This window comes from Haliaeetus albicilla, chromosome 23, assembly GCF_947461875.1.
Source record: "Haliaeetus albicilla chromosome 23, bHalAlb1.1, whole genome shotgun sequence".
Taxonomy (NCBI): Eukaryota; Metazoa; Chordata; class Aves; order Accipitriformes; family Accipitridae; genus Haliaeetus; species Haliaeetus albicilla.
The window spans coordinates 23990418-24006039 of record NC_091505.1 but is presented as its reverse complement, the minus strand read 5'-3'; the positions used below and the strand labels follow the sequence as shown (position 1 = coordinate 24006039).

The following is a 15622-nucleotide window of genomic DNA, read 5'->3' as shown; positions in this document are numbered from 1 at the left end:
GATCAGCTTCACCCCATGCCTGTAGAGCTTGCCAAACAGTCGCAGTTGCTTTTTTTGCAATGTGTAATTAATTAGCTGTGTGCTGCTCACAGCAGGGGAACTATGTTATTTAATATTTGTGTTGCCAGAGGGCGGTGTAGGATAAATTTTTAAACTAAAACTATTCCCTTTTACCTTCTCTATTTGCCTGGTAGACCCAGCAGGTACATTCTTTTAAGCTTTACATGCTGAAGTTTTGCACCACCTAGACGATCTTCTGTAGAGCTACAGAAGATGCATTCTCAGCCCCTAAACTGCAGTAGGATTTGCCCAAATCCCAGACTTCAATTCACATCCTCTGAAGGAAACCAGTAACTTAATTCTTTAAAGAGTGGTTTGCGAGAAGGCTGCTTGCTTGCCATTTATAGGATCAGCTTGTTTTCTGTCTGAACAACTAATGCACAATGGAGAACCATCAGTTACATCGATGTCTTTTAATGGTGTTTATTGCTTGTCTCTCACACTTACTTGCCCTTTTTTAGTGTCTTAAAAAATAGTCCATAATGTAAGATAGGGAAAAGGGCTTTTGATGCTATTTCTAAATTACAGTGAATCTCATTTACTTTCCTGTATATACATTTCACTTGTATCACCCAGAAAAATCTCTGGTTTTCTTGTTTGTTCATAAGAAGTCTTAAAAAACCAAATTATTATTCATTAATATAAAGCTCAATACAAACAGTTTTCAAAAATGTGTTTAAAAAACCAACTGCATGTGTGCATATAATGTTTACTTAACTTGCTGTTTCAGGTTACAATGGTGTGCACTGTAATAATAAAACTTTTCTACCAGTTAATGTCGGATTTTATTCATTTCTCATTTAAGATTCTTAATCTGCATATCATGGAAAATTCTGTAAAGTCTGATAATATCATTCAGCTCGTGTTGCACATATTTTAAATACCAGAAATGTCTTGCAATAGAAATTTGAGGTGTGCATGGTGGAGATAGGTGCCTGCTAGTCTCTTACTGAAGGGTCTTCATTCAGAGTCAGTTCAGGTTAACTCCACAAAGACAAAGCCCAGAATGGGTTAACCTGAGGTACAGTTGCAGTCAGCAGAAGTAGGTGAGTAAATGAATGGCTCCTGAGCAGCTCCATTACTGGTAAGAGACTGTGTATGTGTGTATATGCATACAATGTATATAAAGATCTGTTCTGCATCTTGGTTGTTTTTTTTTTTTTTAACCTGAGAAAAAGGTATTAGCTAGTCCTGTGCCCTTGGGCCCACAACTTGAGAAATGCAAGAAATAAGATTTACCAAGAACAACGTTACTAAGTTTTTGTCTAGATTCAGACTCATCAGTAACCTATGTTAAGAACTTTATCAGACCTTTTCTCTCCTTTATTTTCCCCATTATGGTAAGAGAATTTTAATAGCCAATTTAAAAAGAAACTGAGACAACTCATTACCTGGGAACAAGCCATTAAGCTTTCCTGACTTGGTGTTTTCCTCTTCTGCCAGTCTTGCTTTTTCAGGGTTTTTTGGTGATGTAAATACAAGAGTTGGAAAGTGTGTATGACAGTGCCTAGAGAGAGGCATTCTGTGATCACATTTCCCTATCTCATGCCCAGCCTCTGATTTTGAGCTGATTCAAGGTATAAGGGGAAAATGAAGGCCTTTACTTATTGCTCATTATCCATGTAGCCCATTCCAGATCAGTGAAGCCTATCTGAATAGATCAGGTAGCACTACCTAAACAAAATAATCCCACTCTACAAAAAAATAATTACCACATAGTTATCTTTTAGTGAGTTCCCACACAAGCATTCCGTGATTTGTCCATATTATGTGATTGTGGTAGAATGTTTTAGATTGAAGAGTTGATTATTAATAATTTTGAAATGTTTATTATTAACAATTTTTAACTGTATTGGTAAACTTTTGGAAAAACTTTGGGAAATGCAAAAGGATTCTGAAAGTCAACTTAAGGTGAAGTAGAAATCACCATCTTACTACAGGAGGTGAGCACTGTGTCGCAGTAAGTACTGAGTACTCCAAGTGTTCCAGTATGCAAAATACATATATTTAGTGTGTTGCATTTGTGAAGTATCAAAATTGGTCCTATATACAGTAATTCCTTCTCTCACAGGTTTGCCTGTTGAAGACACCTTCAGGCACTTGGGAGGCTTCTTCATTTTCAGCTGCTTGGAATAACATCTCAAAATCCTTAAAAAAAAAAAAAAAAAAAGGAAACAGGCACCATCATTAATACAATCTCAACTGCAATATAGTTCCCATCTGATTTGAATTCCTTTTTGAGCCCTTTCCCAGCACGTAGGGCAAGTTATTTTTCGCTTGTGCAAACAGAACTTGATCGGATACACGGTTCCTAACCGCGAACGCGGCACTAAATCCACGTTAACTCTCGCCCACGGACGGTAAACCACAGCAACGCCACGCACCGCGGCTCCCAGCACGGTTCGGTCCCTCTTCCCTCCGCTGAAGCCCGGTGTAAGGACAAGGCGGGGAGCGGGATGGGGCAGGGTCCGGGCCCCCCGGCTCTGCCCTATCCTCCGCCGTCCCCACCGACTACCGCGGGCCGGCCGCCCGCCTCCTCCGGCCCCGGCTCACCGAGTAACTCCTCCCGCAGCCCGTTAACGGCCTGCCTCTGCCCCGCCTGCCGGCCGAGGGGCCGTCGCCTCACCCCGACCCCCCGCTTACCTGCCCGGGCCCTCACGCCGGTGTAACCGACCGTAATGGCGCCCACCTCCCCTCAGCGGCCGCCGCCTCGCGCCGTTGCCGCGGCAACCAACCGCCACACAGCGACCGAGGCGAGCCTGCCCCGCCTTCCCCACTGGGCGTTCCTCTTGTCAGTCAGCGTGAAGGCCCGCCCCCTGCGGGCTGAGGGAACTGCCGGGCGGCCTCACCCTCCATGAGGAGAGTCCGCTGCCCGCCGCACCGGCGAATGGCCCCTCCGCCAGCGAACCGCGGCCCGAGCCCTCCGGGTCTTCTCTCCTTCTCCCCTCAGCGCTGGGGGTTCGTCCCCGGGCGCTTGAGCCTGTTGCAATGGTCCCGCCCGGCAGCTCCGGGCTCGGGGGCCTGCTCCGGGTGTCCGCTCGGGGCTGCGGGGTGAGCTCTCCTCCCATCCGGCCTCAGCCGTTGCCTTTGCTCCCCTGTGAGCTCCCCGTGCCTCCTGTCCGCCGCTTCTTTAGGTTTAAAAAGTATTTCGGCCTACCCAGATAACGTGAGTGCCTGCCCGCCGCAGAGAGACCCGTGTGGGCCTGTGCCCCCCCCCGGTCAGTGTGGGCCATGGTCGGGAGGCGGGCGCTGTCGGGGGCGGGTTTGGGGTTTGTATTTTGTTAAATCGGTCAGAAGAGGCGTCACCGAAGAGCTGGAGCGTCCGTTCGGGTGAAGGAGGAGCTGTTGTGCGAGAAGGTATTTGAAAACTCAGGGAAGTTGGGGTTGTTGAAATGAGGTACTGCTGGTTTAAATGGAAGACAGGAGACTTGCAACAGCTGTGCTTGGAAAAAAAAACCCCACCCAAACGGTCAGCGTAGTCAGTTTCTATAGCACGTTTACATGCACATAAAATACATAGTCTGGGCTGAAATAAGGGACTTGGTTTATATGCTGCTGTAGTTCACATGACATGATAATTGTGTATGGTAACACACAATGCTGTCTTATTTATTTTTTCCGTGTAGGAATGGTACAGTCAAATTTATTTTTCTTTGTTTATACATTTTGCTTTAAGTTTAGCCTCGGGATTCAGACAAGTATGCTTGTCTTGCTGACTGTTTCTTCTAACTGCGGTCTGTTTTCAGCTTCTGAAATAGCTTTGATTCTATCTTGTTCTGATTTTATTTTTGTAAGTATAAGGGGTTTTTTGTAAGATCTTATCAATATAAATATATAAATTTCTTTGGATATTGCTGCATTTGACACCTGAGTACAACTGAAATGAAAGGTGACTTGTTTTTAATCACTCAAGACTAAAGACCTAATTTGATTTCTTCCTTTCTCTCTGTTACTTTTGTGTTTTGTTGAAACTGTCGCACAAAAAATACAGCTGCAGCTGGCACTAATTACAAGCTCCGTGAAGGAGGCAAGGTTTAAAACTACATGGAATTTGAACCACCCTGTTTCCTGCCCTCCAAGACTGGGGGCACGAGTACTCTGTTGAAGTCACAACCACATCTACCATGCAGAAATTAGTCATGTAAGATGATTAAAATAAAGTAATTTTAAACAGCATTTAAATATCAAATGACTTTTATGTAAATTCACTGGGAATAAAAATGGCTTTCATTCTTCCTCCATAAAAACTGAAGTCTTTTGTGAAATACACGTGATAAGGAGGGAACAGGAATAATTTTAAAGGGAATCCACTGGACCTTTATGGTCATAGTTACTTCAAACCTTACATTAATTGATTTTTAAGGCACATCATTATTTTACTGCCCAAACATGTTGTATGATGGGTTGCAATCAATATGTTGCTGTAATGTTATCTTTACACTCTAGTTTTATTTTACATTTGTGTCTCGCTCCTATCATTACACTAAACAGTGTCTTTTTAAGATCTTTTGTCCAGTACTTTGAGATTCAACTTCTGGGGTTTGGGTTTTGTTTTTTTATCTTATGAGAAAAAGGAAATTTAGAAAAGGCATCAACAGAAAACTCTTGAAATTGTCCATGGACTGGATCTAGTGCTGGGGGAAGTGCTGTGGCTCAGTGCATGAGCTCGGTTTCAGCTGGAGCGAGAAGGACATGCTAAAAACGCCATGGGGGCACCTCTGATGTGCCATTGAGACAGAGGTAATTTTTGAGCCCAGAGAAAGTGGCTTTGGTCAGTGAGTGACATGATTGCCCACAGCTGTCTGATGGCTACTGCTTTCAGAGAGGCAGATTCTCATATTTGTGTTTTATAGACAAATGACGTTTCATCAAAATCTTGATGAAATGGAGTTGTCAACTACTTCCCCATCAGAAGAAGGTCACGAGACTACAGATTTAGCTGTTTGTTTCAAAAGGGGAAATGCTGTAAATAACATCGCCTCTGTAAGTCCGGTGGATGATAGAACAAAACTGAACTTCTGTAGATGGAAGTGTTCGGTGGAATTCAGTTTCAAGTTTGAACAGCCTGGTGAGGTACAGGCACTCTGATCCTTTAGTAGCCTTTGTTGTTTTTAAATGATGTGTTGTGGCAGTTAGCAACTCATCAGTATTGCACCACAGTCAGAAACATCTCGATTCATTTTTTTTTTTTAACATCCTCTTTTAGAGCTACTGTCACTTTGTATTCAAAAACTGCGCACTTTTCCAGTGGGATCACTTCTGTTTTAGGAGGAGAAAATGGGGAACTAACTCATATGTTTGTCATTTTTTTTCCACACAGACAGTAGTGAAGAAAGAGTATGTAAGAATCTATTCTCTTATAGCAGCTGTAGTAGGAGAGTTCTGGGCTATGTGATTATCTGCCTCTTACCCGACTAGGATCGGTAAGTCTGGGCTTTTTGTACTTTTTTTTTTTTTCCTTATGCTTTGTTCCAGAATGCAGGCACCATTTACTTTATTTGAAAGAGAGCAATTTTGCTAAGATTACCGTATTTTAGCTCTACATTAGCACTATGAGCATTTTCAAAGCAATACAGCAACATTTTTTAGCACATAAGGATCTGGGTACCTGTGTCCTGTTTTTCAGAAGCAAATGAGGCATGCAGCATTCTAAATTCCATTGACATTCAGCAAGATTTAGACTGTCAAGTACTCTTGCCTCTTTTGAAAATGGCACTTGGTTTCCCAAGTCCCTTAAATGCTTAAGAAAATGTTGTCCTGCTTTTTGCATATGTAAACGATTCTGTAGATAAAGTAAACAGTTATGCTAATGTAACCAGGAGAAGGCATGGTGTACTGCCTTTATTGTCTGCTTTGGTCTCACTTGCAGGCATAAGGCAATTACAGTGTTACCTTCAGCTTCAGGGGGGGAACAGTGCCATTCAAGCTAAAAGAAAAACCCCGAAAAAATAAAAAGCAAATGGTTATACTGTAGCAGTGTGTATATTTAGGAGGGAAGTCAAAAATTTCCATCTCTCAAGTAATTGGAGTTTTAGAATAGCTTTCTGGAAGAGTACTGGGATTAAAAAAAGTGACCCAGTGTATCAAGTTTCATTTTAGAACAAGTAAGTGAGAGTATATGGTTTGGCTGCTGATAGTTAGAAGCAAATTAGTAGAGTGAGGAGGATCTTTCTGGTTATATATCAAATATCGTATTAAATTTGCAGCGATTTCATTGGTGTGGATAGCTATCTAGTGACTTGCACGGCTTTACTACTGATGTAAATTGCCAGCACTGTGAAAAGTATTGAGCCTTAATTGTCCATGATATAAGTAGAATTTTTGGTGTATTTCAAACAGCATGACAGTATGTCGTGTTCTTTGGGAGACTTGCTATGTGCTCTTCAGTAAAATGGCCTCATCCCTTGCCTCTCCCCCCTATTTCAAACCATGAGCACAGTAGAGGTGTGTAAAGGTAGTTGAATTATGCAGAGATTAAAAAGACATTTGAAGAACAGAGGGGTTTTCTTGTGTTCATCTTTCCCGGTCCTCCATAAGAGGAGTGGTGATGATCTTTTCCTTAGTGAGTTTAGGTCACACTCGGCTCTAAATGGAAAGCTTCCCATTGATTTTAACAGTAGGTGAATTGAAAAGGAATGATAAGGCATCATTAAATGTTGTAGATTATTTTGAGACACATTGGCTAGCTTTTAATTTTTCATGTGTATTTAAGTAAAACTGTGGAGCTTATAGATACAGAAACGTACCACTCATCACTTCACTATTGGGGAAGACATTAACTACTTGTATCTTTTAAAATCATTAAGAGGGACTCTAAAAATATTTTTAATTTGTGAACTGCATTTTGGGATGCAGTTTTATTATACTTGAAGAACTACCAGCATCTTTTGAAGCATCTTGGTACCTCATAGGAAGGCTCAGGCCGGTTCAGAATCAACCTCTAAGTCTGAATTTCATCTTGATTTCCTTCTTATGTCACCTTTTTAGCTCTTAGAAATTGTTGTCTTTCAGTGGAAAATGTTGATTTGCAACTGATGGTAGTGATATAGACAAGTAAATAATTTTGCTGATTTTTACGGCTCGTAAGTATGATCTATCTCAACTAGCCACAATGCAGAAGAGATACCTAGGAACAGAAGTGATATCACAGATAAGAACCTGGTTAATGCCCTTCCTGTATCTTCAGAGTGGGTTTTGTTGACATGTAGAGGTTAAAATTGTAGAAAAGCATGCAGTTTACTGTTTACTAAAAATAAATATTCTAAAGAAAAAGAATATTCTAAAGAAAAATCGCAGTCTTTATAAAAAGTGCATTGTTCACTTATTATTATTGTTCCTCTTTGTCCAAATAAGTTTGAGGTACTCTGCCTGTCTTTCTTTTACTCACAGGACTACATGGAACTCTGGTGATTAGACTGTTACTCGCACTTGTCATCATGTTGGCAGAAGGCATCTTAACTAGACTCATATATAAAGAAAGCTGTCATCAAGATAAGCCTCGCAAATCTCCTGCATCCAAAAAGGATAAAGAGGGAATCTGGAGACAGAAACTTGTAGACAACCCAAAAATCAAAGGCTTTGCTGATGGATACGAGAAGCAGGATGAGATCTCTGCTAGAAGTAGCAAAATGGAACATGGTAGCAGTCCTCAGTGGAGATCCATAAAAGAGGTACCTGCAAAGGATCAGAAAACACTTGTTAAAGGAACTGTATCACCAGCTTTACGTATCCCCAAAAGAGAACAAAATACTGAACAGATGGATTTGTATAGATCCTGGTCATGCAACAGCATTTATCAAAACTACCCTGACTTGCATATCGGGGGAGACCATGTGGGGGACCATATGTGTGATTCAGGTTGTGTTTTGGACCATGTGTGTGATGAACTTCCCAATGGCCCTGTTTTACTGTCCATAGATATTCCTCTAGGTCAGTTCCCTCTATGTGAGCATCCTGAAAAGCCAAGTGTAAAGTCCCTGTCTGGAGATGAAGCTGGAGAAAGGAGTAGTATCATGCTCTGTGCAGAGCCGCTTTCAAACTCTGTGCTCAACAAGTACATGGAAACAAAAGTGGCAGAGTTTTATAAACAGTTTTTTGAAGAAAATTTGACCAGGTGTGGTTCTGTAACAAACCTCCTCACTTGCAGTTTGATAAGGAATAACCTGAATCAGATAAGCTTTCAGGTATCACAGGAGCAGAATGTAGAAACATCAAAAGCCAGAGAAGTGCTCTTGCACTCTTTAGCTTTGTTTAGTTTGCACAACACTACCAATGGAAATAGCTCTGAATTTAGTACTCCAAACTTACAGATCTCAAACCCAGCATGCATGAAAAAGAGCTGCAGGATGCAGTTTACATCATGACTGATCTGTGTAGCTGAAGAGATGAATATGATTCGGATACAAATATTTCACTCTAAGGATTAGGTAGGGAAATGAAAACATTTACACACTACAGACTTTTTCAGATAAATATTTTAAAGCTTAAACCATACTTTGTCTTTGTTAGTGGAGGAAGTAAAGGTTATTGTTTTCTTTTTTTCTAATACAGAATTTGAAATTAATTTCTCTGTGAAATACTAGTCAACCATATTTTTGCAATGTATATGTCCTTCTAAGACTCTGGCTGTATGAGTAATTGTAGTCACGTACCATTGGATTTACTCCTGCAAGAAAAATCAGTCAGGACGTGTGCTGGTAAAACTTTGCTCTAAGAGACTGATCCAGCCAGCCAGTAAGTAAAAGAGTCAAATTGTCTTTGGTGGACTTTGGATTGGGCTATATAGTTGAAACCCGAGTTTTGGAAATTCACATTCAAATTTTGCTTCTGCAAAGCTTGATCACAGTGGCTGAAAAAATATTTCTTTGGTTTGAAAATCTTGTCAGCAGATGGAGGTGTTCAGGACTCTGGATTGTTTTGTATATATTATCATACATAGGAAATACATTGACATAGTACATGAATGAAGACGCTAATATTATTGCCCGTGTATGTTTGTACTGCATAGGTGGAGTATGTGACAATGAAAATTAGGTGAAATAGTTGATGAAGGTTGTAAAAATATTTAGTTTTCTATAAAAAATAATAAATCCTTACCTTTTTGATGAAATCCACTCAGCTTTCTGTCAGTATCTTATTTTATGTACCATTTGCGGTTTTGGTAAATGCACTCTGCCTTTATTTCCTTGGAAATGAAGCACCTGCAAGCAACCTTGGTAAGCTAAGACGACTGCCACGTTCCTGAAAAGGTAGTGCAGGCTTTCTTCATCTTTGGAAATTTAAATGCAGATTTTGATACAGAAATTTCATTACTTAGCTTCCAAACCCATTTTCTTCCTTTTCTATTACTTCTTCTTAGTAAGTATTTCAACTGGAAATTAATCACTGTGTCACCATTGTAAAATGATAAATGAATTGGACTGTTACCTGGTCTGCAGAAGTTTTCTTCTAGTAAGGAAGCCTCTTTACTTGCATGATGACTGAGTATGGTCTGACATAGCTGCAGTTCTGGGTTTGCAATCATGAAACCTGAATCCAAAATCTAGCAACAAACTGTATTTATACAATTGTAAGCTTTGTAATGCATACTCATGTGCTCGTTAAATCATTTTATCCAGTTCCTGATGTCACTCAATGCATAGGGATGGGATGAGTTATAAAGCAGAGCTTCTCAGTGAAACTTCCTACGAAACAACTAACGTAAACCAAAACCTTCTCTGAGACACATCTCTTAAACTCTGATGCATAATGTGCATTTTTTAAGTCTTTGTCAACCCTCTAAGAGAATGTGAAGGATCTTGTGATCTCTAGGTAATAATACATCAAATGTGTACATATTTGTGTTTGTAAATCAAGGCCCTTGACATCTTATCAGTCCTTTGAAGAGTTGTTTGTTGGGTCTTATTGGGGTTTTTTGCCCTTTTTTTTTTTTCGTTTGTTTGGGTTTTTTTGTTTAAATCCAGCATCTTTAGTTGTTTAGATTTTTTAAAAATCATCTCTGAGCTGGCATTTATAATGAAAATACCAGTAGGCATGAAAGAATGCCTCAGAACATTGAGAAGATCTGAGTTCACAAGGGATTCACCTTGAATCTCTTAATTCAAGTAATTTTGCTTATTAATTAGTTGCATTTACTGTAATAGAAACAGTATGATGGGGCTTAGAGATAAAATTGTGCCTGTTTTGGCCTATACAGAAAAGGAAATTTGCAAAAAAAATGTATATTGGTCCCTTAATAAGCTGTACCTTCTTGGCATGGGGCTTCTTTTGGGGGAAGAGGATGCAACTGCCGCTGTGTGCATGATTGTATGTGGTGTCAAACAGTCTGCTAAATATAGCAGCGTGCATGATGGAAAGGGAACTACAAAGCTTCTGTGTATCTTAAGATTTTTAACCTTTTCTGATGCCTTGCAATGTCTTTAGGGTTGGTGGAACTTAACTAAAGTGCATGGCTCAATGAATCAACGTACATAATGTCTAACACACGTTTGGATGCCAGCACCTGGGTTTAATATGGTACCTATATTGAAAATTGAGATCAAACCTCAAAAGTCCGAAATGAAACACAAAACAAATAGTTGGCTGACAAGGCTACTCAATCTGATAGATTGTCTGAACGAGCCTATCTAAGCATCGAGCCAATTTGGCATCCAAGTGGAGTGAATACCCCTGGTTTTGCGGTGTTTCCCAGCTTCTTATATGCTTTGACCTTGGAGCTGTAGGATGATGGACACTCTGCTTCTTTTGAATTGCCTTGAAAACTGGGTATGCCCTTCCCTCAGCTGCCTTTGAAAAGTCTATTCCTGCTCTTTGTTTCTCATCTTGAATGCCCAACTTGCAATCTTTTATGTTATTTTTGCAGGCAGTCTTCAATCTGAGGTAGACCTTTCCATGATAGCATCACCCTAATTCCACGTATGTCTCATTAGTCTCCTTCTCAGCATTCGGAATCAAGGTAGGAGTCCTTTGGAAGAGGCCAAATGATTTCGTTAAATTCTGGAGGAGTCCAGAGCGGGCAGTGCTCTAAAGTCTTCCTTGGTAGAGATGCAGAGAGTAAGTTAACTGAGGGTGAGAGGAAGAATATTCCAAAGGGCATCAGTAACCAAAGGGTTTGCAATTAACTGTAGAAAAAAAAGTGCTCTGTGGCATTTGTGCTGCCTTGGTCTAGCCTTGGATTTCCCCTGGGATGTATTTATAGTTCAAAGTCTTGAAAGAAGTTAATTGCACAAGGTGGTTCTTCAGGAAATGTGGAAGTCAGAATTTAAAGCTGAGGTCCAGACTCTGGTTGTTTTTCTGTCCTTTGCAGCCCTGAGAAATGTGTTCAAGGAGACCTGTTCTTCTCTCCTGCTGACCTCAGAATCCTAGCCCTAGATATTTAAGTTAACTGCTGTTTCAACATTGATGTTGACAGAAGCAGCAGAAGCTGCTGAGCATCGTCAGCTGCTACAGTGCGAGAAACCCTGATGGACCTGCTTCTCCCATCACAGTTAAAGAAATGGAGGGGCGGAAGAGAATATGGAAATGAATATTCTGTGTTTGGCAGAACCTGAGGTTACTCTGAAGCTGTGTGCATCCCATACCTTTCCAGGACTGGTTTCGGAGCCCATTTTTGAATTAGTTTTATCAAATACATGGACAATTTTAGCTAGAATGAAGAGAAAACACAACACAGCAAGCAGTGTTATGAGAAAAGCATGTTATCTGTAGCCTTTATTATAATTATAGCCTGTATTACAACCTGAGGGAGGCAAGAGGTATGTGATATAATTCATGATAGCAGCTATACCAAAACCAACCATATTATGGATGCAGGCGAAGAAAGGATATGTCTAACACCTGTAAGGATAATACATTACTGTATTGCAGGCATGCTTTGGGGGGTTGTTTTTCTAATAGAAAAGCATAAGGTGACTTAGGTTTTAGAATTTTAATAAAGGAACAGTTTGGAGGAGGGAAAATGAAAATGTATTTTCAGCTAATTTATGTAGGTACTTAGCACAGCAATGCATGTTTAAGCAGTGCAAATGAAGATGTAGATAAATGCACATTGTTAATGTACGGTGCCACAGACTATATTTTGTTATTGATGCTATGCAGTTTTGCCCATGGAAGAGTATCATCTATGTACTTTTTCCACCCAGTATTTGTTACTCTGCTTTAATCCAAAATTTAAATAACTTCTCAAAATGAACTTCTCTTTGTAGGAAGAAAGAGATCTGTGGTGTTGCTGCAGAGTACATTTAAGGAAGAAAACCTGGCAATTTCTGGAAAGATGAGGCAAATACATTTATTATTCACTTAGGTATTATTTTTAGTTCAATTTTATTTTAATTGGCATGTTTCAATCCATGATATTTGGATTTATTTATATTTGAAAGATACAGAGTCATATTCTGAATTTAAGTGAGTAAAACTGTATCAGCTGCACTGAAGCTGTGCCCATTTTCACTAGCAGGAAAAATGGCTCAGTGAACTCAAACTGTGTAGGGAAAATCACTTAAAAGGCGTGTTTTTCCAGACTGCTGAAGGACAGCAGATGTATTTTATTACAACCAAAAGCAGTGCCGTATTTTACAGGTCACGCACATAAGGCCAAATTCTGGCTGGCAGTTATGTTTATCCACGTGCCAGAAAAACCTGAAATTGAAGGAGAAATACTGGCAGGAAATTTTTCCTTTCATTTCCAGTTCTCATTCCATGTTCCTACAGAGAAATGCTCATCAGGTGCTGCGACCAGGACCCTGGAGTAAACTGGGCTCTTTGAGTTAAATCTACCCATTAACTGAGACCTATAGTCAGGATGTCATTCCCCAGCCTGTTAACCTCTCATGGGATATAAGCCCCTATAGAAGGTGACTTAATCTCCCTGGGTGCGTAAGAGGGATTTTTACATGCCAGATCAACGTTAAAAATTTTTCTGATATCTATTAAATAGTCAAATGATGATATCTAGTGGTGGTTTCCTTTAGTACTTTTTAGTTCAGGATTCCCAGAGCTTTACAATCATTTTGCAAATGAATCTCAAAGTCCACCTCTCTTTGGAGGATTATTTCCCACAAAAAGGATGCCTAGGTGTGCAGAATAACAGCTTCCATTAGCTGAGGTTTTTATATTCTGCAGATTAAAATCTAGAAAGATGGTAATCCAGCTTTCTCCTGCTAGTTTACAATTCTGATTTTTTTTCTGTTGTGCTCCTGTTTTACATAGAGGTTTCCAAAATTTAGCTATTTGATTTTAATTAACCTATTTATTTTTTCTTTACCAGAAGAACCTCACCACTTAATTCCTGCCTGCATCTCCTTTGAGTTAATTTGTGATAACCCCATCAATCTACTGGGAATATAAATCACCTGTGCGGGTCAGCGGCCGCTGGGTAAATGAGTGCCCAACTGCTAACAAACTCCACCACTACCACATACAACCTCCTGGCTGCCTGTGGGCTTCTCAGTGGAAATAAAAGTGTTTAGTATTGACCTACAAATCCCAAGAGGCCAAAGACCTTCCTTCTCCTTGCTCTCCCCGTGTCATCCTGTCCCACGTTGGGGTTGCAGATATTCCCCCTTTGCTTGAGGGCTGGGCTCTGGGGAAGATAAAAAGGCTGGAGGAATATTTGATGCAGCGGAGCGAGCCGGGGTGGGGGGATTTGTGCATCAATCAGCAGCAGGGCTGTCTGGAGCGGAATTACTGAAAAATGTACAGAATGTGCTGGGGCTCTTTTGTGGACTGTGTCTGTTGGGACTTTATTTTGGTTGGGATGCTTGTTTGAGGCTCTCTTTCAGGGAGGAAAACACGGCACTGCTGTTATGATCTTGTTAAATTGCTGTTTCTTGGAAACAATCTGGCGCCTTATCGCTTTTCCTGGGGCTTTATTTGCTGATGTTTGTTTAAGTGCTGAAAGGCAGGTTGGCAAGGGGCTGAGGAACTTCACCTGGTGAACGATGACTGCAGGAGACCAGAAGAGCTGTGTCTTTAAAACCAACTGCAGAAGAAGCGCTAAGACTCGTAGGGGTTTTCCGTGTCTCATTAATGCTGCTTCTCCTTGAGGGTAAGTGGAAACAGCATCTTTCCTAAATATAGCTCCAGTTATGTAAAATTGAAATATGCAGCTCTGAACCCTGTGAAACTCTGTTTTCTCTGTCCATCAGCTAGCTGATGCTGCCTTACGTGTTTATTTTGGCAGCGTCGCTGGAGCTGAATTAACCCCAAAGAGGGCTGCTAGCTTTAATTTCCCTCTGCTGTTTGTATGGGACTGGAAACACTGGCTTTGCTGTGAATATGCAGTTCTACTCATTGAAACTTAAGTTCTCCTAAGACACTTGGTATGGCTCTAATTGACTTCTCATGGTTTTGTATTAGGCTTTTCTGCATACTCTCAGGTCCCACCGTACCCAGCTGTAGGAAGCCCCATAAAGTTCTAAGGCACAGCGTATGCTTAGAGCTCCCTGTGATAGAAATACACCCACAGAATATTGCTGATGTGTAAGCTCTGACTTACTATTTAGGATTCCTTGATGCTTCCCAAAAAAATTTCTTGTTTTGTGCAATAATATAATTTCTTAATGTGCTGTGTTGCTGTATTTTGGTTCTCATTTCCCCGTCTATAGTGAGTAACAGCACACTTCTGCTTTCCACTGCCAAATGTGCAAGACACACTGACCATTTATTTACTTGCTCTGTCCATTGGTCAACCATATAAAGTTGATGTTTCAATAATTAATTACTAATCAGAGATGTAACAGACATTAACAAAGAAGAGTGAGAGGAAACGCAGGCTCACACCTGCTCTCACTCTTTTTGTGTACATAAACTATAGTACTGCTTTGTTTCAAATGAATAACATTTGTGAACTTAATGGAACAGGGAACATAACTGCAAACTGATTTCCAAAAAATCTTGGCTCGAGGTTTTAAGTTAACAAATTTTGTTCATTCTTATTCCTCTTTCCTGTTAGTTGAATTACAAAAAACCTTTCCTGGAATAGAAAGTGAAAACATTAATGCCGCATACGCAAATATTGTGTAATTTAGGCTGTAAAATAATATGCCTGGATCTTTGCGCTGGTGGTGTTCGCGTTCTCAGAAAGGCAATTGGCACAACTCCGTTTCCCTCTGCTAACCATGCACCACTCGAGCCCGGCTATTAAACATAAACTACAGGTCACTGATCACAGGCAGTGCCATTGCATTGAAATGGCTTTCGGACGGGTTTATTGAATATTTTTATATAACAAATACATCCTGGGAAGTAGCCACCTGCTTATGTTTATTCCACAAAAAGAAACCAAAGGCTGCATTCAGCAGATACCTACTTTCTCAGAAGTCCTTTATCTCCTAACAGTGCATCTCCAGCCCACCCTGGAGTACGTTGCAGTACGTGGGACCACTGTGGTGGTGTCCAGAGAAAGCAACGTCATGCTCAGTAAGCCAATAAGTGGGGACTGATCTCCACGCTGAGTCGAAGTCCCCAAATTAAAATATCCATGATATCGCTACGGTTGGACTCGATGATCTTAAAGGTTTTTTCCAACCTAAGTGATTCTGTGATTCTAATTATACGATCTTCA

General features: G+C 40.5%; 1 protein-coding gene and 1 long non-coding RNA gene across 7 annotated transcripts; one reads left to right on the top strand and one right to left on the bottom strand.

Moving 5' to 3' along the window:
* Positions 1-157: 157 nt before the first annotated feature.
* LOC138690760 (uncharacterized) lies at positions 158-3321 on the bottom strand. Its single transcript, XR_011329548.1, has 2 exons — positions 3218-3321; positions 158-2208 (listed from the first exon to the last, which is right to left on the bottom strand). It is a non-coding gene; the product is annotated as an uncharacterized lncRNA (long non-coding RNA).
* LOC104320921 (TLR adapter interacting with SLC15A4 on the lysosome) lies at positions 2924-9173 on the top strand. Of its 6 annotated transcripts, none has more exons than XM_069811568.1 (4): positions 2924-3226; positions 4052-4201; positions 5381-5483; positions 7450-9173. In XM_069811568.1, the coding sequence occupies exon 4, from the start codon at positions 7497-7499 to the stop codon at positions 8421-8423; it is 927 nt and encodes a 308-aa protein (XP_069667669.1). In that variant the 5' UTR covers positions 2924-3226; positions 4052-4201; positions 5381-5483; positions 7450-7496; the 3' UTR covers positions 8424-9173. The 6 variants fall into 6 exon arrangements, with proteins under 6 accessions (XP_069667669.1, XP_069667667.1, XP_069667671.1 ...); XM_069811566.1 differs by having other exon boundaries at positions 2924-3278; XM_069811565.1 differs by lacking the exon at positions 2924-3226 and adding an exon at positions 3289-3417.
* Positions 9174-15622: the final 6449 nt, after the last annotated feature.

Bases quoted from the DNA above. Each gene is read 5' to 3' on its own strand.
- LOC104320921 (XM_069811570.1), top strand. From the start codon at position 7,497: ATGTTGGCAGAAGGCATCTTAACTAGACTCATATATAAAGAAAGCTGT.